At 42.4% G+C, this 25,707-nt stretch overlaps 1 protein-coding gene across 7 annotated transcripts in view; it reads right to left on the bottom strand.

Annotated features, from left to right (window-relative positions):
* Positions 1-25,707, bottom strand: part of hecw2b (HECT, C2 and WW domain containing E3 ubiquitin protein ligase 2b) — a 297,098-nt gene that overhangs the window by 94,446 nt on the left and 176,945 nt on the right. For 6 of the 7 annotated variants that reach the window (XR_009445933.1, XM_059647154.1, XM_048533661.2 and 3 more), the window contains 6 exons: positions 21,874-23,298; positions 21,433-21,528; positions 18,517-18,667; positions 11,676-11,788; positions 8,490-8,617; positions 1,321-1,506 (listed from right to left, as the gene is read on the bottom strand). Coding sequence is in view for 6 of the 7 variants with exons in the window: in XM_059647154.1 (XP_059503137.1) it covers positions 1,321-1,506; positions 8,490-8,617; positions 11,676-11,788; positions 18,517-18,667; positions 21,433-21,528; positions 21,874-23,298 (2,099 nt within the window). In the remaining variant the exon portion in view is untranslated. The remainder of the gene's footprint in view (positions 1-1,320; positions 1,507-8,489; positions 8,618-11,675; positions 11,789-18,516; positions 18,668-21,432; positions 21,529-21,873; positions 23,299-25,707) is intronic. The other variant, XM_048533665.2, reaches the window with a different exon arrangement.

Genomic DNA, 25,707 nt, shown 5'->3' with positions numbered 1-25,707 from the left:
ATTGGGTAATCTTTGATATCCCTTAACATGCAGTAGACTTTCAACAGCTAACTTTGTCAGCAATAGTAGGAGCATACTCCAAATTCATCAAAATTAAGCCAAACGCATGACCCTTCCTCATATCCAAAAGGAGATCTCTTGAGGTAAGAAATAAACATGATTAAAATGATTTACAGTATGTATGAAGAGCTATAAGGAAGCTTTAACAATGGTATTGAAATGAATTAAAGTTTAATGAGTTTTATCTGAAGTCTCAATTACAGTTTGTCACTTCTTAATATATCCTCATCAAAATAATGAATTTCAAGGTACAATCTAAAGGTTCATCATTTAACTACATTGTACTAGAACTTGACAGACTGTTTTAATTTAGTTTAAGATAGATGACAACTCACAAAGTAAACATTCAGATCGTAAAATCTAGTTAGAGTTCATTTCACATTTCATTTTGTGTAGATCTTGGATTGTTGAACAGAGTAACTACTGCCAGAGAGCAGCTTGGTACTCAGTCATTAGTTTAGACTAAGTGGTTTTTGAGAATATTATTTATAATGTAGGTTAATTTGATTCATAAGAACCAGTTTCAGTACAATAGGTTCAGGCTTTTAAGCACTTAAGTAAAAACAAAAGAACTGCGGATGCTGGAAATATGCAGCAAAAGCAATGTGCTGGAGAAACTCAGAAGATCAAGCAGCATCTGTAGAAAAGGAGACACAGTTAACATTTCAAATCCAGTGATCCTGTGTTTGTTTTAAGCACTTTGTGTTTGGACCACCGTAGAAACGAAAGGATCTGGCTTGAGCAAATTTTTGGGGGGGCGCGGGGGGGGGGGGGGGGGGGGGGGGGGGAGAGAGGATAAACTTTTGATGACTGAGAGGATTCGAAAGCATGGTGTTCTCAGTTTTCTTACCAAATTAATAAACTTAAGAGCAAAACTTCTAATTTCTGAAAACTCAATACAAATATATTTAAATCATTTATGAGAAAAAAGGAAAGTCTTGTATTCATAAAGTTCTTTTTACAAACAGCACTTTACAGCCAATGAAATATTTCTGAAGTATGCTCATTGTTGTAACATAGGATCATGTTGCATTTTTTTCTGAAGAATATGATCAACGAATATCTTGCACATTTTTTATACTTCGACTCCAAAATGACATCATTTATCGATAAGCGGGTGGAGGATTTAAAAAAAAATTTTTTTTTTAAATCAGGCTTAATTCTAAAATGCATGTTGTTAAAAAGTTACAGCTTGATCATTACTGTTAGTGTGCATGTGTTGAGTCAGACTTTATCTTCCATGCTGGAGGTCCAACTTACCTTTCCCTGATGGTCATGCTTCATTTCCCAGCCTCTTGGGAGTTCCAGCTGTTTATTCGCAAATAAGTTCAGGAATAAAACCAGATCTCGATTATGCTGATAGCGCTCAAAGTTGTGGGCATCCCGCCTCACTTTGGTGATCATGTGTTTCAAGCACGTATTGCTTGTAAACATTCGATAGGCACACTGTCAAAAACCAATTCAAAATTGACAACAGTGATCACCACAATGAAAAAAATTACCATCTCCAAAACAAAGTCAGTTTATTACCTATGGACAGTAATGTTGCAAAAATAATACTCAATTAAATATTTTTAAAATACTTTTGATCTTTCATTTAATCACACCACACAAATCCTGTAGTCCTTGTAGAATTGGAAATATAATATTCCATAAAATTTGATCATCTATGCCTGTATTTAACTGATATCCTTCAAAAATGGTCATACCCAATCATTCTCCCAGCTCCTATTTAAAAGGAGCTGACCAACAGAGCATAAACTACTTTAATGTGAGTCCAAACAAAGTTGATATTACCCTAGAAAGAATAAATCAATAGATTTAGCTCACCTTGTCATTCCAAACCTTTATTTTGTGATTGAACCAAGTTAAGTAATCTTTCCCAATATCTAACATTCACAACATAGGGGATGGTATAGTAGTATTTTTGCCGGACTGTTAGTCCAGAGGTCCAAGTAATGTTCTGGGAACCCAGGTTCGAATCCTGCTGCAGATGGTGGAATTTAATTCCAATTTTTAAAAATTGAATTGAAGAGTCTAATGATGACCATGAATCAATTGTCAGGGAAAACTCATTAGGTGGCTCACTAATGTCATTCAGGGAAGGAAACTGCCACCTGTACCTGTTCTGGTCTACATTTAACTCCAGACCCACACAGATGGGCAAAAAATGTTGGCCAAATCAGCAAAACCCATGAATTAATAAAGAAAAATTCATGATCTTTCAAATTTCTTTGCTGCAATGAAAATAAGTTCAAGTATTTGTACATCTTCTGATCTAGCATTCCTGTTGCTTTTATCTGAACTCTTAGTAACATATTAATACATTTGAAGGCAGGATTTGCAGGATACCACAAATAATGCCTTACCAATGAATTGCACCCAGTTAAATTCACATTTTTAAAAGGCAGAAATCAAGATTGGCTATGATTTTGTAGTTAAAGTGTTTTTCAAATCGGATTGAATTTCAGGGTGAGAGGGAGGGGGGGAAGTGAGAGAGAGAAGAGAGAGAGAGGGGAAAGAGAGAGAAGAAAGAGAGAGGGGAAAGTTGGGGGGGGCAAGAGAGAGACGAGGGAGGAGAGAGAAGAGACAGAAAAGGGAGAGAAGAGAGAAAAGAGACTGAGACCGAGACGCAGAGAGACCGAGACGCAGAGAGACCGAGACGCAGAGAGACCGAGGCGCAGAGAGACCGAGGCGCAGAGAGACCGAGGCGCAGAGAGACCGAGGCGCAGAGAGACCGAGGCGCAGAGAGACCGAGGCGCAGAGAGACAGGGAGACAAACAGAGAGTGAGATAGAGATAGAGACAGAGAGATGGGCGAAGGGGAAGAGTCCTGTGCTGCCCTGTTTTCTTTCGGCCTTGTTTGCAGCAATGACATTTAGTGAGGGTCTTTACTTTCAACGCAAGGCGAGTAGGAGACAGTTCTTCACTTGTGACCTTCACGGTTTACTAATGCCACAACATAGGGTGGTAGACAGGATAGCATTCAATCCCACTAGTCTACTGCAGCAGCATGAAACTGGCTTTTTAATCCCTGTCCTTGTGTATTGCTGGCAGGTAAAAGGGAGATGACAAGGTGTAGAGCTGGATGAACACAGCAGGCCAAGCAGCATCAGAGGAGCAGGAAGGCTGACGTTTCGGGCCTAGGCCTTTCTTGTCTCTGAAGAAGGGTCTAGGCCCGAAACGTCAGCCTTCCTGCTCGGTTTGCTGTGTTCATCCAGCTCTAAACCTTATTATCTACACCTTGATGCTGCAGATTCTCCAGCATCTGCAGTTCTTACTATCTCAGGTAAAACAGACATACCAGCAAGAGACAGCTTTCTACAGAGAGAGGATATACAGTCACCAGCACCCCATTTTTATCTGTTCTTAGCAAGCATCTTCCTGTTTGATGGTTCCCTGACAATTTACACATGCCACATTTTAATGGTATCACATAATGATTTGCCAGGCAAGCAGTGAATTTAATTCCATCATCTTTTTCTCTGCAGCAGTCTTCCTTTGAGAAACAATATATTTTAGAATCAAAAGTAAAAAATGTCTACAAATATTTCAGGTTCTGATCCATTGTCGTAACAATTTTACTTTCAATAAACTAACGTGCATTATTTTGCATTGATCCACACAGCCCATCAGCTATTCTTTACTTTCGCTGTTCAATTTTCTCTGAACACCATTAGTATTTATTATATTCATTAAATGGCTACATGATTCATTGTCTTTAAAAACCACTTCATATTTCTATAACAGATAATGGAAACTGCAGATGCTGGAGAATCCAAGATATAAAATGTGAGGCTGGATGAACACAGCAGGCCCAGCAGCATCTCAGGAGCACAAAAGCTGACGTTTCGGGCCTAGGCCCTTCATCAGAGAGGGGGATGGGGTGAGGGAACTGGAATAAATAGGGAGAGAGGGGGAGGCGGACCAAAGATGGAGAGAAAAGAAGGTAGGTGGAGAGAGTATAGGTGGGGAGGTAGGGAGGGGATAGGTCAGTCCAGGGAAGACGGACAGGTCAAGGAGGTGGGATGAGGTTAGTAGGTAGATGGGGGTGCGGCTTGGGGTGAGAGGAAGGGATGGGTGAGAGAAAGAACAGGTTAGGGAGGCAGAGACAGGTTGGACTGGTTTTGGGATGCAGTGGGTGGAGGGGAAGAGCTGGGCTGGTTGTGTGGTGCAGTGGGGGGAGGGGACGAACTGGGCTGGTTTAGGGATGCCGTGGGGGAAGGGGAGATTTTGAAACTGGTGAAGTCCACATCGATACCATTAGGCTGCAGGGTTCCCAGGCGGAATATGAGTTGCTGTTCCTGCAACCTTCGGGTGGCACTGCAGGAGGCACCTCCCAGTCGCAAACCATTTCCACTACCCCTCCCATTCTTTAGACTGCACCTCCCAGTCGCAAACCATTTCCACTCCCCCTCCCTTTCTTTAGACTGCGCCTCCCAGTTGCAAACCATTTCCACTCCCCCTCCCATTCTTTAGATGACATGTCCATCATGGGCCTCCTGCACTGCCACAATGATGCCACCCGAAGGTTGCAGGAACAGCAACTCATATTCCGCTTGGGAACCCTGCAGCCTAATGGTATCAATGTGGACTTCACCAGTTTCAAAATCTCCCCTTCCCCCAACCGCATCCCAAAACCAGCCCAGTTCGCCCCTCCCCCCACTGCACCACACAACCAGCCCAGCACTTCCCCTCCACCCACTGCATCCCAAAACCAGTCCAACCTGTCTCTGCCTCCCTAACCTGTTCTTCCTCTCACCCATCCCTTCCTCCCACCCCAAGCCGCACCCCCATCTACCTACTAACCTCATCCACCTCCTTGACCTGTCCGTCTTCCCTGGACTGACCTATCCCCTCCCTACCTCCCCACCTATACTCTCTCCACCTATCTTCTTTTCTCTCCATCTTCGGTCCGCCTCCCCCTCTCTCCCTATTTATTCCAGAACCCTCACCCCATCCCCCTCTCTGATGAAGGGTCGAGGCCCGAAACGTCAGCTTTTGTGCTCCTGAGATGCTGCTTGGCCTGCCGTGTTCATCCAGCCTCACATTTTATTATTCCATATTTCTATAAGAATCCTCATTTACATCACATGATAGATTACAGCATTTGACTGTATTAAAACCTCAGAAATACAACCATCTCCGCGCGGTCTTTCCAATTATCACCATTTGCGGGTTTTTTTTCAAAAAGCTGTGTGATTCTGCTGGGGCAAACTAAATTAGGGGCTTAGTCATTCCTTCTTTTAGAGTCTTCAATATGACTTCAAGACGTACAGAGATTAACTTGTGTCAAACAAATAGGGAACTTTGTTTTTTTAAAACATATTATTAGTATTTCTAAGACTGTGTTTAACCCAGAAAGTGGGCTGGTGGCAAGACGGTTGCCCTAGAGTACAATTACATCATGGAGGCATCGCTATCATATTTAAAAGGGCTGAAAGTCCTCTCTGTATCTAGTTGCTGGTCTGTGAAGACCCTGCTCAGATAGAACTACTGCTACCTACGCATTGAAATACCAGTGTGGAGTAGCCCGGGGCTGTAAGTGTTCACATATACATTGACCCTGAAGCAGTTTGCTCCCTCTCTCTGTGCAAGGTTTTTCAACTCCTTATCTACTATAACAAGATGTTATTTACAGTGGCACGTAGTATATTCTCAAATCTAGCTCTCTACCGCAATGTCCAAGACCTTGCTCTTTACATATTGATTTCTGACTAGTGTTTCTTCTCTTACTGATTTCAGGGTTATGTGATCAGTTCCATCATGATTGACATGAATCTTGATATAACCACAGGATCCACTGATCTATTTGCACCCACTGAACCCAGCAGGCCTGCCACTAAAAGATGCTCTGTTAGTGAAAAAATCCTCTGTGAAAAGCCCCACTGCAGACTGAAGCTGACACACAGATCGTTTGTTGGAAAAGAAAGTTACAAGCTGGGCAGAAGAAAGATCCTGATTAGCCCCAGTACAGTGATGGCTCCCTGAAGATTTTCCTTCCAGATATTCAGTAAAGGAGAGAGGTCCTTTTCCCTTGGAACACAATGAGGAGACTGCATCATTTCACCAAGCATGAACGAACAAGTCAAGGAGGTCTGCAGCGTGGGGTCATCTAGGTACAAGTGCTTCAATGACCTTAAGATGTCTCAGCCAGGTAGGTACACCACATTTTACTTCCCTTAGTGGTTTACAAATGGCAACAGGAAAGGTTGAGATAGGTGGACAGGGAGAACCCAGCCAGCTGGTGACAATGGGATCAGGCTGCCACAGCTCACATAAGAGGAATAGCTCCACCTTGGTGATCAGGCACTCATCTGTTAGCGTTTCCTGCAGCAAAGTTGTTCCAGAGTGTCTCCACGCAGGAGGCACTCAGTCTTCCCGTCCTTAGACAGCCAGGCCGCCACTAGCACAGGTCTCATCGCTATAGTTATCAAATGGCTAACATTTTGTTTTCCCTGCTGGAACAAATAAAACAAACTGCACAAAGCACAAGGAACAATGCAGACTGGTAGCAGTGTGCCTCTGTTACCATCCTGACATCTGAGGAAGTAGCAGCTCTGGAAGCTTCATCATTGGCAGTCAGGCAGGAGCATCGTCGTTAGAGTGGGCAGCCTCATGGCTGGGAAACAAGGAGTCTTTGCTGAACACGAGGGATGGTGCTCCTGCTTAGTACATCATCCAAATCTACAAACCAGCTGATTTTGAAGGCACATGGCTGGAAGTATACAATCACTTGATTTATTTGGTTGCCAACACAGCTCAGCAACAAGGACAAAGTGTTGCCTCCAGGTGGGAAGAGAAGGAGAGGACATTACAGCGAGCAGCATCACAGCATTGCCCCGCACCTTGCAACAATACTAACAATGTCTACAGCTTCGTTCCATATTGGAGGACTCTCTCAGGGTACTTCTGATATGCATAATGACCTCTCACAGTTTTGCAAGGGATACCAGTGTTTTAATTAGTTCTGATGACAGAAGAGAGTCCTGCACCTAGATTTTACTCATTCACAGCCTACAGCTGTTGCTGGCTAGGGCAACGTTTATTGCCCATTCCAAAGTGCCCAGAGGCAATTAAGAGTCAATCACATTGCTGTGGGTCTGGAGTCACGTGCAGCCCAGACTTGGTAAGGATGACAGTTCTCCCTCCTTAAAGGACAATAGTGAATCAGATGTGTCTTTTTCTGAAACAACAATCTAGAATGGGTATGGTTGTCATTGGGCTTTTAAATTCAATAAAAAGTCTGGAATTAGGTTTTGCCATCTGCCCAGACCAGCTTCAAACTAATGTGCCCAGAACTTTAGCCTGGGTTTGGATTACTGGTCCGGTGACGCCAACACTTTACCACCAGATCCCCAAAATAAGAGTCAGAAATACTTTGATATCTACGCATTCCTGACTTAAAAGGTGCCCGGCTGTTTCCAGGATACTCAGCACAATATGTGCAGGACCTGTGGTCACAAATCTGTTGGACCTTGATGCAATGGAAGCCTTTTCTGTTCATGGAAGCCATTTGCAGACCTCTGGGAGTTTTGATGGCCACTTGCATTCAACTAATCATACTTTGTACCAGTAGGAATTGAACAATGGCCCCAAAACCTGCGTGTCTCTCAGACTGATTATTTTGGATTGATGCACTATGGATGTATTGGCTGGGTCTTCTAAAGTGGAGGACAATAATCATTTGGAATAACAATGTGCCATAGATTGAGAGATCCCACACATGTAACCAATTGGCACCTGGAAAGAAAGAGATGCAGGAAAGTCCTTTTGCTCTTTGCATGTTAGCTGCTCAATCTCAGAGATACTCCCCTTTTGACTGAACAATGCCAATGGGAGGTGAACAATGCTGAGTCTCCTGAAGTCACTCACCCAGCTGCTTCCTACAAACAGCCATTTCCACAGTTTCTCCTTCCCCCTAGGTACATACAAGCACAAATTGCCAGATGGCACTCTGGCATCCACCCAAATACCTGGCACTCCACCAATACACAATCACCCCCGAAAAAAAAGTTCATATAAGGACATAAAATGGCATTCTGCTGTCATCCTAATTGGCTGAAATACCTTTTGGTAGGCTCGAGGTGACCTTTCATCAGGTTATGTCTTATGTCTCTTGCAAAATCTGAAACTGTTGAGGTCATCAGAACACTTTCCTACATAGCAGACCCACAGGCCACCTCCTCAAAAGTACCTGGGCAATTCTGCCTTATCTGTCACTTTGCTGGATGTTTGGGTGCTCTGATTAATACAAAGGAACAGCTTAACACCATGTCATCTATACAGATGCTATGGACACTTAGCCCTGCCAACCACACTAAACTCCCTGCGGAGATCGCAGGTGCACTTAAAAGAAAGTTTGCCAATACAAAATGCAGACACTCTAAATAATCAGCATATCCAAATAAAATAGAACAACCAGCTTACAGGGTTTGAATGTAGCACTGTGAAGAATTCTGGACTGGTGAAGAATTTGACAGGAGGAGACTGCAACAGTAGATTCATCCGGGAGCGGGAGGCAGAATGAGAGAGTGTGGGCTCTCTTCTGAAATCTGCTGTGATAAAGGGAAAGTCAAAACCTTTTCAACTCCATTGCACATAACTCTGCAGCCAAAATGAAACAGGTGATGATCACACATTACACAGCCCTTTTTATACCGTTATACTTTTTAAACAGCAATATCCCATAAATATCATTGAACAGACGGGGTAATGTAAAATATTCCAAATACTTAAGAAAGTATACCACTCTTGTGTTTGATTGCACTTTGGCTAATGCAGGCAGAATTAATAGAAAATGGCTTCTGTTTTCATGATTCAATAAAGATAGTGTAACGTAATGGTAATCTAAAATGATGAGTCATTCTCAGTTAACCAAGGGTATGATAATATCCTTAAGATTTGGTGCTTCAAATTTAATTTTTGCTAGATTTTTGGAATTGTTTTATACTCTTCAAAGGGAGGAACATTGATGCTGGGACATCAAACATTTCCGACAATTTCTGAAACTGTGATTTTATAAACTTGTTTCCGATGCCTATGACAGCTAGTTAGGGTTATGTTTTCATAAACCCAGCTCTGTTGTGTGAACGTCAAACCACCTCATGCCATTCACAGGACTAGCTAAATGTTCCCAGACCAGATTACTTCTCCAAATAAGACTGAAAGTCGTACTGTCAAATAATGAGTATTTTTGCCTGTTGGCACACGCCCAGAAAGAACTGGGTCAGAATTGCACAAAGTCTATAAGGTCAAAGAGGAGACTTACAATCCACCATTTGTGCTGGAACAATAATAATTATTGGTCTGAATTAAAACTTTTTGCTGCCTCGTGCAGGTGTGAGGCTGAACCGATACAGACGGGAAGGATCCCAGATTCAATCTCCCTTGTGCATAAAGTCTGGTGCTCTCTGGCAAGGTAACTGCAGAAACACAAGTATCCTCAATACTACAGGTTAAGACAGGGAGAATTATTACTACCCAATATCCACAGTTGAAAATGGCCTTTGGACAAGGACAGCGGAGGGTTTAACAGCGATGTAACTGCAGATGGTGACAGTTTCTCTGGGATAATATAAGAGAATAGACACTGATTCAATTCTAAACTCTCTCCGAATTACTCATTGCTCTTTTGCTGTCATCCCAGGATTGGCTCCCTTCTGACAACAGCTCATCAAGGCACATGATACTGTGTCAAAAGTAGTAAGAACCACACTTAACCCATCCTTGTCGCCCACTAATTTCCCCAGCCAGCAGACCACTGGGTGCTAATCTGCCAAACTTCCTAACCAAAGGTGTGCAGGTTAGGTGGATTGCTCATGCTGAGATGTTTGTCGTGTTTGGGAATTTGTAGGCTAGGTGGGTTAGCCTAGATAGATGTCCAGTTACAGGATATGGTGGGGGGGCCTAGCTCTGGATGGATGCTCTTCATAGGATCAGTGCAGACCCAATGCACCAAATGGCCTCCTTCCATACGATAGGAATTCTATACTCATTCCGGACATGGCTTTCCCCCGGACTCATTGAGCAGATTCATGACACCCTCTGCATCTCTCTCCAGAATACACATTCACTTCAGAACATGCACAGCATCATCTGTAAATCTGCAAGTTGACTGCGATCACATCACACAGCTTTGACGGAAACTTGATGCAAAATGATAACAACTGGCTCCTAAATATCATTCCCGGCTCACTGCACCAGCCAACCTTCCCAAACTATTGTGGGGCCAATATAACCAAGTTGCAACGTGGTTTCTTCCTCTATTTCTCCAGCAAGCATCACACAACCTGTTTTCTCTTTTCTTATGAAATCCTTCATTTCTACCACCCTATGGTCTGTTGTTATATCTCACCAAGTTGGCTTCAACCCTCTCCTGCCGCAGCCAGCATGGGAAATGATTTAACACCTTTTGGAATTTAATACAGAAGAGAAGGACAAGAGAAATGCTATTCAAGAATGGAGAGAAAAGCAAGGACATGTCAGGAAACTGGAGTGTGAAAATCTATTCACTGTTAATACAGTTGCCCTTGCCTTTGTGGCTTGATCTTCATCACATGCTCAACAAGCCTCTTGACTTAGGTCCCTCTTATCTCCAAGGCAACCAAACCACTGTGGTCATCAGAGCACTAGCCGGTTCAAACCGTAACTTTTGGCTCTGTGGTGGTGTTGTTTGGGCGGGGGGGGGGGGCTTCCATTGCCTTTCGGGTACCTGACATGAGGGACCACCCCTCAATTCACAAAAAGGATGCCGAAAATTTCACTAAACAGGAATTATTAATCCACAAAGAAGGAAATTCCCATCATCCTGCACTGCCTATCTATAGTGTGCTGTTGCTACTAACCTGTAATAGTGGCATCTGAAGATTTCAGGACTAAAATGATTAGATTTAAAGGTTCAGTCAATGGGCTGGAGTTTATTAGAACAGGTTATCTTGAGCATGTCCGGTTACTGACATCTTTTCAGAGCATCTGGGGCCCTGGTAACCAATAAAACCAACCAACTCTGAATCCCTTTAACCAGTGAATCAGATTTAAGGGCAAGAAAAGAGGGAGTGAAAAAGAGTCAGTGAATTTAATATACAATTCATTGCAGAAAGAAAAGAGGGTTAGAAGGGTTGGATAGAAATGGAGAGACTGACAGATGAAAGATAAAAATAAAATCTCCAATAAGAATTATCTACTTTAAGAAATCAAGACTGTGTAATTTTAATTGTGCACTTTCTGGGGCATTAGGTTGATTGACAATCATTTACAATCAGTACTGGGTACTGCTAATTGAGAGACATGAAGCCAGCTTTTAGGACAATTCATATTCAAATGCAACAAATTCATAAAACTCATGGCAATAATATGAACAAGGTGGCATTTTTACAAAACCAATAGCGCATCAGTGAAATGTACCATGCAACATGTGGTATATAGTGCCATTCTTTCAGCGCATCCTGCCCTATTGTGGTAAATGGGTTACAACCATTCCTTTGTTAGCTCTAAAAAGATTGATGTTTTAAAAAAATAATTGGTGAAACATGGTCAGCCTTTATTTGATTCCACATTATCACATTCTTCATCCATTACTATTTTTTAAACCGCGCATATATCAATGGATTTTACCTGTACTAAAATGAGGAAAGTGACTTTCATCTCCTGCTCCAGTTTCAATGCTACTGGCTTGGCCAGAATCCTCCGGCCTTTCATTGGTCATTGTTCGACGAATACTCTGATACCTGAATCAAAAAAAAGTTTTTTGTAGTCTTCATATCATGACGATATTTGGAAACCTGCTCCTTAAGTTGGCAGCCTGACTTTTCCCCAACCGCCCATTAAATTGAACCAAATGAAAAATCAGATTTAAAGACTGAGAATTAAAACACTCAATGATGAGAAAAGACAGTGAAGTAGATTGGGTGAATTCAATACAGAAAGGAAAGTGGAACAAAAGGATTGGCTAGAGATGGAGGGACAGTGACCAAGTTGTAACCATAGAGCCAGAAATCTCCCTGGTGTCCTTGTGTTGAAGTGGTAGTGCCCCTACCTCTGGACAAGGATATCCGGGTTCAAGTTCTAACTACCACACAGGAGTATCATAACATATCCGAGCAGGTTGACTAAAAATGACTTTAAAGAAGCATAAATCCCAAACTCTAATTGCAGTAACAAAGTAAAATTTGGGTATATTTATAAAAGCTGCATATGGCACTAAGCAACTTACCCATAACTCAAAGCACAGATGATAAATACAGGCCTGGATTTATTGCTACGCTGGGATCTCACTCCCCTGGTGAATAAGTCAAGGGTCAGTTTATTCTCACTTGGATGGATTGCTACACATGGGAGTAAGTCCGATTCGAAGTCTGGCTTAGGAATAGTTTTCAGTTCCCAAGGTAACGGGCCATGGAGCCAGGGTTAGAGGTCAGTGGGTGGGGAAGGGGACGGTTTCAGGACGGCCTGACTGGGAAACCCCACGAATGGGAGCTTAGGTAAACAGGTCTGGGGAGGGAAGGAGATCAGAGAGATGGAGGACACAGGAGTGATGGGTTGGGTAGAGTACATTGGAAGGTGGTAGGTAGGGGAATGTTAAGCAGTCCTCCCTACATCACCACAAACAATGTAAGGTGCTTCTTGGACTCTTGCCAGCAGCCTTTCCTGTCACTGATCAAGTTTCAATAGTGGTAGCTTGAGCATCCCTATGGGCCCAATTGTTGGACGGGCAGGCGTCCCAAATCTTTCCAGGTGCTGGTAAACTGTGGCATTGACAGGAGGGGAGTAGGGGCAGGCAGTAGGTACAGTACCCATGGTATGGCACACACTCCTTTGCCCCACCTCCCAATGCTCTCTACCCAACCCATGTACCCCTGCCATCAACTCACCCTTGGGGCTGCCAGAAACTAAAAGCACGCAAATATTAAAAAAGTCAGATTTATTTTGATTCCTTCATACAAATACAATTTTAAAAATCCTATCAATAGTAGCTCGTGGTAAGGAACTGGAAAAAAAATCAAATTGCTGTACCACGACCGAGTCACAGGCAACAGGCTCAGTAAATAATTTTCCAAAACTAAACCACGAATTTGAATTATACAAGTGCCAGGATGCAGATTGAATCATTGGCTGAGTTCTTCCTTATTGGTTTTAGTTGGACACAATACAGAAACCCCATTCCCTCAATAGAAACCAGGCTGTTTGATTCCTCTCCAAAACGTCAGCCTTTTACCCTGAATAGTTTCTTCTAAATATTAAGTTCAGCATTACTATAAGCTGAGCTGTGTTCCCGAGAATTCCATGACTACCTTTATCTTTGCAACATGCAAGCAAATACAACCGAGACTTCATAACGCCTTTCAGAGTGGAAACCTTTCCTGTATATAAGACCATAAGACATAGGAGTGGAAGTAAGGCCATTCGGCCCATCGAGTCCACTCTGCCGTTTAATCATGGTTGACGGGCGTTTCAACTCCACTTACCCGCACTCTCCTTGTAGCCCTTAATTTCTTGTGAGATCAAAAATTTATCAATCTCTGCCTTGAAGACATTTAACGTCCCGGCCTCCACTGAGCTCTGTGGCAATGAATTCCACAGGCCCACCACTCTCTGGCTGAAGAAATGTCTCCTCATTTCCGTTCTGAATTGACCCCCTCTAATTCTAAGGCTGTGCCCATGGGTCCTAGTCTCTGAGCCTAACGGAAACAACTTCCCAGCGTCCACCCTTTCTAAGCCATGCATTATCTTGTAAGTTTCTACTAGATCTGCCCTCAACCTTCTAAACTCTAATTAATACAATCCCAGGATCCTCAGCCGTTCATCGTACATTAGGCCTACCATTCCAGGGATCATCCGTGTGAATCTCTGCTGGACACGCTCCAGTGGCAGTATGTCCTTCCTGAGGTGTGGGTCCCAAAACTGGACACAGTATTCTAAATGGGGCCTAACTAGTGCTTTATAAAGTCTCAGAAGCACATTGCTGCTTTTATATTCCAACTTCTTGAGATAAATGGCAACATTACATTCGCTTTCTTAATCATGGACTCAACCTGCAAGTTAACCTTTAGAGAATCCTGGACTAGCACTCCCAGATCCCTTTGTACTTCGGCTTTATGAATTTTCTCACCCTTTAGAAAATAGTCCATGCCTGTATTCTTGTTTCCAAAGTGCAAAACCGTGCATTTGCTCACGTTGAATTTCATCAGCCATTTCCTGGACCACCCTCCTGAACTGTCTAAATCTTTCTGCAGCCTTCCCTCCTCCTCAGTACTACCTGCCTGTCCACCTAACTTTGTACCGTCAGCAAACTTCGCCAGAATGCCCCCAGTCCCTTCATCCAGATCATTAAAATATAAAGTGAACTGCTGCAGCCCCAAAACTGAACCCTGAGGGACACCACTTCTCACCGGTTGCCATTCCAAAAAAGAGCCTTCTGTCAGACAGCGAATCCTCAATCCATGCCAGTAGCTCACCTCGAACACCATGGGCCCTCACCTTACTCAGCAGCCTCCCGTGGGGCACCTTATCAAAGGCCTTTTGGAAGTCTGGATAGATAACATCCACTGGGTTTCCCTGGTCTAACATCCTTGTTACCTCTTCAAAGAATTCTAACAGGTTTGTCAGGCATGACATCCCCTTACTAAATCCATGCTGACTTGTTTTAATCTGACCCTGCACTTCTAAGAATTTAGAAATCTCATCCTTGACAATGGGTTCTAGAATTTTACCAACTACCAAGGTTAGGCTAATTGGCCTATACTTTCCATCTTTTTTCTTGATCTTTTCTTGAACAAGGGGGTTACAACAGCGATTTTCCAATCATCTGGGACTTTCCCTGACTCCAGTGACTTTTGAAAGATCACAACCAAAGCCTCCGCTATTTCTTCAGCCACATCCCTCAGAACTCTAGGATGTAGCCCATTGGGGCCAGGAGATTTATCAATTTTTAGATCTTTTAGTTTTTCTAGCACTTTCTCTTTTGTAATGCCTACCATACTCAAATCTGCCCCCGACTCTCCTTAATTGTTGGGATATTACTCATTTCTTCCACTGTGAAGACTGACACAAAGTATTTATTAAGTTCTTCAGCTATTTCCTTATCTCCCATCACTAGCCTTCCAGCATCAATTTGGAGCGGCCCAATATCTACTTTTGTCTCTCATTTGTTTCTTATGTATTGAAAGAAGCTCTTACTATCATTTCTAATATTACTAGCTAGCCTACCTTCATATTTGATCCTCTCCTTCCTTATTGCTCTCTTTGTTATCCTCTGTTTGTTTTTGTAGCCTTCCCAATCTTCTGATTTCCCAATGCTCTTGGCCACTTTATAGGCTGTCTCTTTTTACATGCCACCACACGATTAATCTCCAAACTGTGGGCTGAAGACTTACCCTTACCAGACAGAGGCGAAGATTCTGAGCTGACAAATGGTTTAAATTTACACAAGACAGATGACACGCAGCAACTGGATTAAACAGGGACCTCAACAGTTTTCTGGTCTCATTAATGCACAAGCTAAATATGTAACATTTTCTCTCAAGCATAAACTTCTAAATACAAGCTCATTTCGTGCTCTGAAGCAAGCCAAGTTCTCACTGTGTGTGTGAAACTGGTATGAAACCTAAGTCATGCTTAGTTTATCAATCACAGAATGAAAACACTAGTGGCTGACCAAAGGGGCTCCATAGAGTCCTCATAAAATGAAGGTTCCCACTGCTCAAAAGATATCACACGAAACTAATAACCAAAGCGGAGGTGATACTGAACTCAAAGTATTAATTTGTTTCTCTCTTCACAGATACTGCTGGATCTGTCGAGTTTCTCCAGCACTTTGTTTTTATTTCAGATCTCCAGTGTCTGCAATATTGTGTATTTAACATCAAACTTACCATTCTAATCAGCAGCCCGATGCCAGTCTCTGCCAAGTTAGCTCAAATCAATGCAAAAAAAAGCAAAAAGCACACCTAGTAGACAGCAAAGAGGCTATCTAATCTACTTGTTAAACAGTCGTTTGTTAAACAGTAGATTAATGTCTCAGTAGCAAAGTTTCACAACATGCTTTTGATAGAATAGTGCATCTAAAGTGACCCCATTTGTTGCTAAAATGTGTGAAAATTGTCCCCAATTTGCAGAGAGTAATTAACACAGACCGGTCCACAACTAGATACCCTGTTTTAGCCACTTACATAATGAATCTATCCACAAATGATCCACAAAGAGAATTGCTTGTAAACAATAAGACTGATTATTGAGAACACGAACCACCAGGTGGAGCAATGAGCACATACAACTGGGTACATATTGCTGCAGTGAGGTGTCACTCTCCAGTCACTGAATAGCAGCAGATACCTGTCACAAATATAGCGCAACCCAATAGAATCACACAGACATTAAACTCACTGCGATCTTGGCTAATTGATGCTTCTAACTGTTCTGAGCAGCCTTTTCCTCACCCTCCCAGGAACGAGTTGGCATAACCCTAACCCTATCGCAGGGAGCGCAAGGAGCAGCTGTGGCAGTCCAGGTGATTGGTAGACTCTTCAAAAAACTAACAAGGTACAGCAGTCTGTGCGTGCACTGGTGCAGATGTCACTGCACGTGGAATCCAGAATCCTAATGCATCTACTGGTGTCACCAGACCCATCATCCCCACATGCACCAATGACCATTCTGGCATTGACAGCAATTGCTCCAAAGATGAAAGATGCATCACAGAAATGTCAAAGCTTGATCCGGTCCCTGCTACTAGCCTCGGTCCGGAGGGCCCATTAATCCAGCCTATTTTAGACACTGCTACCAGGACCTCAGCCAAATTCCAATGTAAGGCTTCTAATCTCAACAGGAACTGCAGAGGTCTCAGTCGACCCTTTGACCCGATTAGAGGCAAAAAAACAGCAGATGCTGCCTGGCCTGCTGTGTTCTTTCAGCCTCCTGTTTATCGACCCTTTAACCTTGTTGATGCCTGGCTCTGACCTGGATCAGTCTGATGTTACTCAACCCAGGAGACTGCTTCCCCTCCTCCCAATGTGACTGTGCTCCCACAGATAACGGGTTAGAAATACCAGTCACCATACTATCAGAAAGATGGAGAGGCTTTGGAGATGGTACAGAGAAGATTTACCAGAATGTTATTTGGTTTCAAATGTATGATGAGAGATTGGAAAAACTTGGGTTTGTTTTCACCTGAACATCAGAGGCCGAGGGGCAACCCGATAGAGGTTAACAAAATTATGAGACATATAGCGAGAGCATGGATATTTGGAGTCTTTTTCCCAGTGTAGAAATGTCAATTATTAGGGGGCATAGGTTTAAGGTAAAAAGGGAAAGTTTAAGGGAAATGTGAAGGGCAAGTTTTTTTTAAAAGACAGAGGGTGCTAAGTACCTGGAATGCACTGCATGGGGAGGTGGTAGAGCAGATGCAATACAAATGTTTAAGAGAGATCTTGACAGATTTATGATTAGGCAGGGAATAGAGGGATACTGAGTGCGTACAGGCAAAAGGGTTTTAGTTTAGAAAAGAGTCATGTATGGTGCAGGCTTGGTGGGCCGAAGGGCCTGTTGCTCCACTGTTGCTGGGAGAACAAAATGAACAGGAGGAAAAAGAGAGGAAAGGAAGCCATGGAGCGAGGCATCGAAAGAGAGACGAGAGAGTGAAGAGAGGAGCATTAGCAGAGCAGGAGAGAATAAGAGTAAAAAGAGAAAGAAGGGTGGAGGGGAAAAAAAGCACATAGAAGTCAGGCAGGAGAGAAGACAGTCATACATTTAAAACCTCATGAAATGAAATTTTAGACAGGCTGTTTATGGTCTCTTGGCTGTTGTATTAAAGTGGACAAAATCACCCAAACCGAATTGCCAGATGATACTTGCATAGTCTTTCTCAATGACTGCCCTAGGTCAGCCACTGACCTTTGCCATTTGCAGCCAAGTTACAACTTAGAAACGGAATTGCTAGTGGTTAGCAATGTCAACACTGTGCCAACTATTATCTCATTCACAGTCATCACAGCAATATCAGCTATTGTAATAAAAGCAGGAAGTGCCGGAGAGAAACGGCAGGTATGCAACTCGATGCAATCCTTTGTATTGAAGATAAAGTTGAGCATTGTTTTAAGTCTGTGGAGATGAGATATCCCTAAACTAAAATCAGGATAAATTAGAACTGCCAGATTGTTTGATTGATTTCAAATGTTATGCACCATGTTTTTCTTAATTAAAAAATTGCTGCTGTGAGGTGGCCCTTGGCAGTGCATTACTTGCAATATAATACCAGCATTCTATGTCCCCACACATACTGTGATGCTGCAGTTCAGCATTTCACTTAAATCATATCATGTTACTGGTCACTATTTCCAGATCAAACTACAGTGATCACAGTGAGTTTGACAGTCTGACAATCCAGCTATCAGAAGAGACTGCACTGATTAACCAATAAGCAACAGTTGAGTTAAATTAGATTTAGATGGCTTTCCTTTACCTTCGATTAAGTTGCTCCATCTGTTGGATTGAATTGGAACGTTGAACAATTTGTTGACAGGCTGGGGTTGTGGGTCTTTGCCAAGTCGTTGTCCTGTTCACATGGTCTACGTAAAATATTCGACCATGACTATCAATCCGAGCTTCCCAATCTACAGTATTTTTTTAAAAACATCAAGTAAATCGAGAAGCAGAGTTGAGGGAGTCAGAATATGCCACAGAAGTTATTACACATTGCTAAAACTAACTGGAAGACTTTATCTCGTGCCAGCCAAATTTAAACACTTGCGTGTATAATGCTAAATTATACAATAATTAAAAGGTGCAACATATAATATTTTTGAATAAAATTAGTACTGTATTGCTGCTGTGCTAGTTTGTTTTGTTTTAGCTCAGCCATTTTCAGAGAAAAGATTAAATGATGATTTATTTATTGTCACTCTCATTTCACAGTGACTAATACAGCAAATTATAGCGAAAAGCTTCGACTGTCTCCAATATTCGGCACCGTTTGGAATTGTTTAAGAATAAAAAGATTTAACTGAAAGAGAGTCTATCCTCATTCCTCTGCCTTCACCATGACCTGAACCGCCACCCCACCCCCACCCTCTCACTGCCACCTGCACCAGCCCCACCAATGTAGGAGTTGCCACTCTTTAGGCACCATCTGTACGTTTCTAAAATATTTTGTGAAGTCACTAGCATGTTGCAAAACCTGGCCTTCCTGGAATATGGTTGAAAGATTTACAACAGTCCCGAGGGAAGACAATGATATATTCAGAACATTAGCTAATTTACTTCAACACATATAGTCAAACGCATCTGCAACCTGTTTTCACCTCAAAATGTATTCTCTGATGTCACATGACTGGTTTTCCACTCTACCCCACTAGAATTCTGAATGATAGATGAGAAAGATTCTACCTCCTTATGGAATATGTTTTATATAAATCTTCTTGAAAATATTACAATCCGCCCTTTGGCCACTGCTCCCTTATTTGCCTCCATAACCAAACCTTTGTTTCAACATTGCAATGATGTGCTCAGCCAGGTTCTCGTTAAATATCTTGACTAAGGATCCCATTTTATATTGAGCCGGTTTTGAAGGGAATCATGAGCCAGGACTGAGAGTGGCTATTCGAGACCAAGTTGATCTGATCATCAAAGGTGCTGCATTAAAAACTTATATACTCCCCAACTAGAATAGAAAGAAAATTTTAGGGCCAGTGGCCAACAAACTGTCCCATATGAGGGAAGTGTCACATGAAAGGAGGCTTCAGAAGGAAACTCTATTCATAACTTACCAAAGTTTTGAAAATGCTAACAAGCAGAAAGAATTCAATGTTGAGCTTCACGTCTTGGTCACACATTTGTGAAATATTGACCCAACATCCATAGTTCCACCACACCCCTTGCAAGCCATTATGTTGTGGTAGTAATAGTGGCTTCGTGAGAAGTCAAGAGTACCATGTTTACAAAAGTTAGAAATGAGAAGCAAATTAAGTAAGGTGGAAACACTGCCTATCTTAATATGCAGCATTTTCAACAAATAAAAATCAATTCCTCCTCTGACTTCATGAGAACAAAAACAATTGCGATTGTAATTGTAATTTAACAAGAGCATTATTCCAGAGGTATCTTCCCATCAACTTGCTATTTTCTAAACAATGGAATTCCATGCTAGGATATGATTCAAGAGATTACCTGATCTTAAATTTCATTCACATACTCATTCAACAAACTACAATCAACAATTTGCATTCATACAGTACTTTGAACACAGTAAAAAAGATCTCAAGGTGTTTCCATCATAATGGACACTGACTGTCAGTGATCCATTCAAGTAAGCCAATCCAGATGAATCTTTCTCAACCAATTCCGCTCAATAGGCTTTTGCCTGAGCCTTTCACTATCATCAGTGGTAAATGCACCAACTGCTTCTCATGCGAGACTGGAACTAATGTCACACCCTTATCTGCAATGGGTCCCCAGTGTATGTTCTCAGTCTGGCCAAGGTTCTGTGCAAACTGAAGGACTGCAGTCCTGAGCGAATCTTGTTAAGGACAGGTTCTGCAACCCATGATACAGCTGCGCCGGTAATGACGTCCATGAGAACCAGGTGACCATTTCACCGAACGTTAAAATTTAACTGGGTCTGATTTAGATGTTGCTAAGCAATTTATTTGTTCCAACACACATGCAGGTGCACTTTCCAGGGTATGCACTCTCCTGGATACTGGCCTATGCATTTTCTTCCTCAAGTCAGGCCTGTAGGACTCATTTGCTGTCTCAGGCCTGCCCAATGGCCGCAATTACAATGGCTTCCCGGCCCAGATCCTGAAGAACTCCTTAGCCATTTGGCCGAGGCTCAGTTTTGTTGTGGGGTTTTGCTGTGGGCTGGCCTAGGTTCTGAAGCTCTGCAAATGCTTACATTCAAGTGGCATTCCCCAATCTCAGTCAGACAGGTGAGGGTGTCCACTTTCATTGGGATGCCCTGTAGCTCCAATGCTCCGCTGGCCTCATTTTCTAAAGACAGAGTGAGTTGTAGTGCCTGTTTGAAGTCCAGGTGGCTTTCAGCTAGTAGGTGCTTTTGCATGGTTACATCATTAATTCCACCCTCGTCACCACCAAAATACCTGCGCTGTGGTCAGCCAGCTTGGGGTCAGTCCCTGAAGTGAGGTGACACTGAATCCCCTGCGTACTCTGTCAGCCAGAGCTCCCTTATTGGCCCAGGGTAACGAACCCAATCAAGGATCTCAGTCAATAGGATCCACCTGGTTCCAATCACCACAAAGACCTGCTTCTGGCACATCTCCAAAATTTCCACAAATCTTCCAGATTTAACACGGACAATGAGGAGAATTTTCAGGGGGATGACTTATAAAGTATCTATTACGAGCAAATTTGATTGACTTACTTGGTGGTAGTGGTTCATCAATCCGCTGATAACGGGTAACATCCTGCCGCACTGAGGGTAAGGATCTCAAAGGCTGGTGGGAACTTGATGAGCAATCTGGCCAATAATGTTTTAAAATCATAACAATGTTTCACAATGCAATTTGGAACAGAAAGAAGTAACTTTTATGAAATTGATCAATATTTTAATACATATTAAGCTGCCATGCTCCTGAATCGTTTCCAATGCAAAGTGTCCACATAGGTTCTCCTTCGTTTCTTTATTATACATTTCAGTTAAGGGTACAAGTAGTATAATATTTTTGTCTAGAGTATTTGTCTATTTGATTTTTCTTGGCATGCTACTTAATTTTTCCTAATGTGCTAATTGAATAACTTGCTTCAAATTATAGGAATGTTAGGAATGCAACTGTATGACATTAAAGTTTTCTTTTAAACTTACCTAGATTATCACCTTCAGTCCCTGCTATTGCTTCACTTGTCTCCACTGGAGTTGCTTGAGCAGACCTAGTATCTTCTTCCTGTGTTAGATCACCAGCTGTTGCCTGCAGACTCCTTCTCCTCTGCCAAATTTCTTCTGTTTCGGACGCGGGCTCCTGCTGCTGTACCTCACTGGTACTTTCAGTTTCTTCACTCACTGGAACATCTGTAATACCTTCCGAATCTTGGGTTTTTGCACGAACATCAGCCACTGTATCGGTGGGACAGACACCATCTTCCTCATCCTGCGATGAGAATGCTGGAGTTTCTGAGAACCTGGCACTTTCAAAAGAGGAAAATCGTGTGGTACTTTCTACAGATGAAGACACCCTTGTTGTGTTGCCACTTCCATTGCACGAACTGTCAGCACCTTCCACATCGCTCTCCCCCTCAGGCCTAGTGCTGGCCTCACTAACACTCTCCGTACGGGTTGTGTCACTTTGTTCATTCTCTGAAGACAGTTGAGATCGTTCTGACGCTTGATCTACTGATTCCGTTTGGGTGAGCAATCTCTCTGCACTGACTTCAGCATCAGCTGCTTGACCAACAGTCGTCCTGGAAGTTTCTGGAATTGGTTCATTTTCTTGGCAGGCACTGCTTACAATATTATCATTCCCCTGTAATTCATGGTTGTCCCAATCTCCTTCTTCCTCTCCAACCTGTGCTACTGTAGAAAGGCTGCATAGCAACTGATGAAGATTCTCATAGTGAGAGTCTGATAACTGTTCATGTGCTGTATCTGAGGTTACCTCTCGAGTTTCTATCAGATTTATCTGGGAGTCAGAAGACTCTCTCAAATGAAGGTGGCCACCATTTCTGTTTTGCTGACTCACCAGGTCTTCATCACCAATTTCATCAGAAGGACATTTAAATTGTATGCCATTTTCTTCACTTTCTCTTGATAACTCAAACCCACAAGGCAATTCTTGGCGGACATCATGATCTTCTTCATCAGAATCTATATGAAGCATTGCATTCAATCTGGTGTCTGTTGGAAAACTGCTTCTCAGTTTGGGAAAAGCTCCAACTTGATGCAAGTGGGCTTCTGCCAAAGTTGACTTGGCATTTTCATTATCAACTATATCAAGATAATCATTCAGTGATTCTTGGCGATAGGTTGGAAGTCTTGCTGGGGATGGCCTTGCGACTGAAGTTTCACCATGTACTGGATATTTACTGTCAATGTTCCCAGTTTCATGGGTTGCACTTGGAATGTGCACTGCCCCACTTCCATTCTGTATAGATCCATTCACAAAAACTTGCATCTGGTCAGAATGTACTGCTGATACTAATGGATCTGGCATATCTTCATCATCAGATGGACTGCCCAAGTCACCATTTACGGCATTTGCTCCAAGATAAGCACCCAACATCTCAGGTGAAGCATCTAGTAAAAACAATGTACAAGCTTCATTTAGTATACAATAAAAAAAACTTAATTTACTGTCAAAGTTGTCATGCCCTACTCTGGACTGTCATTTTAGCGCTGTCTATTATAAATGTAGAATAAGGTCATGAGGGGTACAGACAAGGTGGATAGCAAGAAGCTTATTCCCCGAGTGGGGGACTCAATTACTAGGGTCAAAGTGAGAGGAGGAAAGTTTATGGGAGATATGCGTGGAACGTTCTTTACACAGAGGATAATGGGTGCCTGGAACGTGTTGCCAGCGGAGGTGGTAGACGCAGACACAATAGTGTCTTTTAAGATGTACCGGGACAGGTACATGGATGGGCAATGATCAAAGAGATACAGGCCCTTAGAAAATAGATGACAGGTTTAGACAGAGGATCTCGATCAACGCAGGCTTGGAGGGCCAAAGGGCCCGTTCCTGTGCTGTAATTTTCTTTGTTCTTTGTTCTAGATAACTTCAGCATCTCTTTGGATTTTCCAAACAGAATTATCACCACAAGACTACACAGATAAGCAAGTGAATGCAAATGATTTTTTTTCCTAAAAGACTTTGTTTGAGGCATAACCTCACACTACCACTCCTTAAGTCATCCAAAAGTCTAGAGCTTGCTTCTAGTCATTACATGATATTATAGAAATTGCATGCTAGCTCTCTGTAGGGCAATCCAGTCACTCTAATAATCCATTTCCCTTTACCCATAGCACTGTACATCCAATTTTACTGCAGCATCTTCCGAAAAGCCTTTCCACTTCATCTCCTGTGGACAACTTGTCCAGGCCAGTACTTTTGGTAGTATGAAAAGGTACTTCTTCACATTCCCACTCTATCTCTTGCTTAAAATTTTAAAACTGTGTCCCCTAGGCCTTGCCTGATCAGCTAATGGAAAAAGCTTTTCATTACTTTATGTAACCTGTCATAATCTTGCACAGCTCTATCTGATCTCTCCTGAAACTCTTTTATTCCAAGGGGAACAATCCAACTTCGACAATCTACATAGCTAAAATCTCTCACCATGGGACTATGGTCCTCTCAAGGACGTTCAAATCCTTCCTAAAGTGTGTTGGCCAGAACTGGTCAATATACTTCGGTATAAAGCTCTAGTTAGGCTACAAAAGGATCGGTATCACTTCCCTGCTTTTATACTTATTTCCTCTCCAGAATCCTTTTTTCCTGTGGATGGCTCTTTCCTGGAATGTACAATCCAGAAAAATCTCAGCCTCCCTGATTAATTAAATGACCTAGTACACAGTTTTCTATTCATTCACAGGGTGAGGGCATTGTTGGATAGGCCAGCATTTATTGCCCATCCCTAACTGCTCATTGGGTAGTTAAGAGTCAACCACACTGCTAAGGGTCTGGAGTCACATGTAGGCCAAACCAGGTAAGGATGGCAGTTTCCTTCTCGAAAGGACATTAGTGAACCAGGTGGGTTTTTCCCTGATAATCACCAATGGGTTCATAGCCATCGTTAAACACTTAATTCCAGATTTTTATTGAATTCAAATTCCACCGTCTGCCATGGTGGGATTCGAACCTGGCTCCCCAAAATATCGCCTGGGTCTCTGGATTAACAGTTCAGTTACAATGCCACTAGGCCGCCGCCTCCTTGTATCAAGTTGAATACTATAATGTAATATTTATAGCAGCAATTCTAAAAAATGTTGTAATTGGGGAAGACAACAGATTCCAGTGACAGATCTGACCCTCTTGACAGTCAAGGTCCAGTAGGCCTGAATTTGTAGACAGATACAGGAACTGTGCAAGAGTTTACCTTTCTTATCCTGCCCCTCTATCATACAACAGAAACAGACCAATAGGATGATTCATATGTTAAGGAGGCCTTAAAATATAAAAAAAAAGTTGAGTACAAGATCTGCCAATTATTTCATACCTTTAATTTTCTTCAATAGCTGTGCATTATTAATGTCATTTTAATGAAGCATCTACCCAAGTGACTCTAAAATTTGAGTTTTCACAATGATGTCCTTCCCTTGAATCCTGAATGCACTACATTCACTGGACAAGGAATGGGGTCAGGATGTGTTTTGCACATCTGTGTTCATCAGGGCAACTGTGCATGTAAGAGTGCCGCTGCTTCCTGTCAGGCCCGATTTCGCAAGTGAGATTCCAAAACACAACTTTCATTTTCAGGAGGAAATCTAAACTTACAGGAGTCATTTGAGGAGGTAAAGTATCCTTTTGCAAAAATAAGGTACATTTCTGGATATATGCAGAGACTCCTTTGTGAGAGACAAGAAGCTCTTTGAGAGAAGTCAAGTGCCTTTGTGATTGTTAGGAAAAAAACTTGAAGGTGCTTAAACACTGGAATTATCAAGCTGTCAAGGCATTTAAATTCTCCTTGGGAGAGTCAAGCTACCACATTA

This window comes from Stegostoma tigrinum, chromosome 7 (assembly GCF_030684315.1).
Source record: "Stegostoma tigrinum isolate sSteTig4 chromosome 7, sSteTig4.hap1, whole genome shotgun sequence".
Classification (NCBI taxonomy): Eukaryota; Metazoa; Chordata; class Chondrichthyes; order Orectolobiformes; family Stegostomatidae; genus Stegostoma; species Stegostoma tigrinum.
The sequence above is the reverse complement of the archived record's forward strand: the minus strand, read 5'-3'. Positions and strand labels throughout refer to the sequence as shown.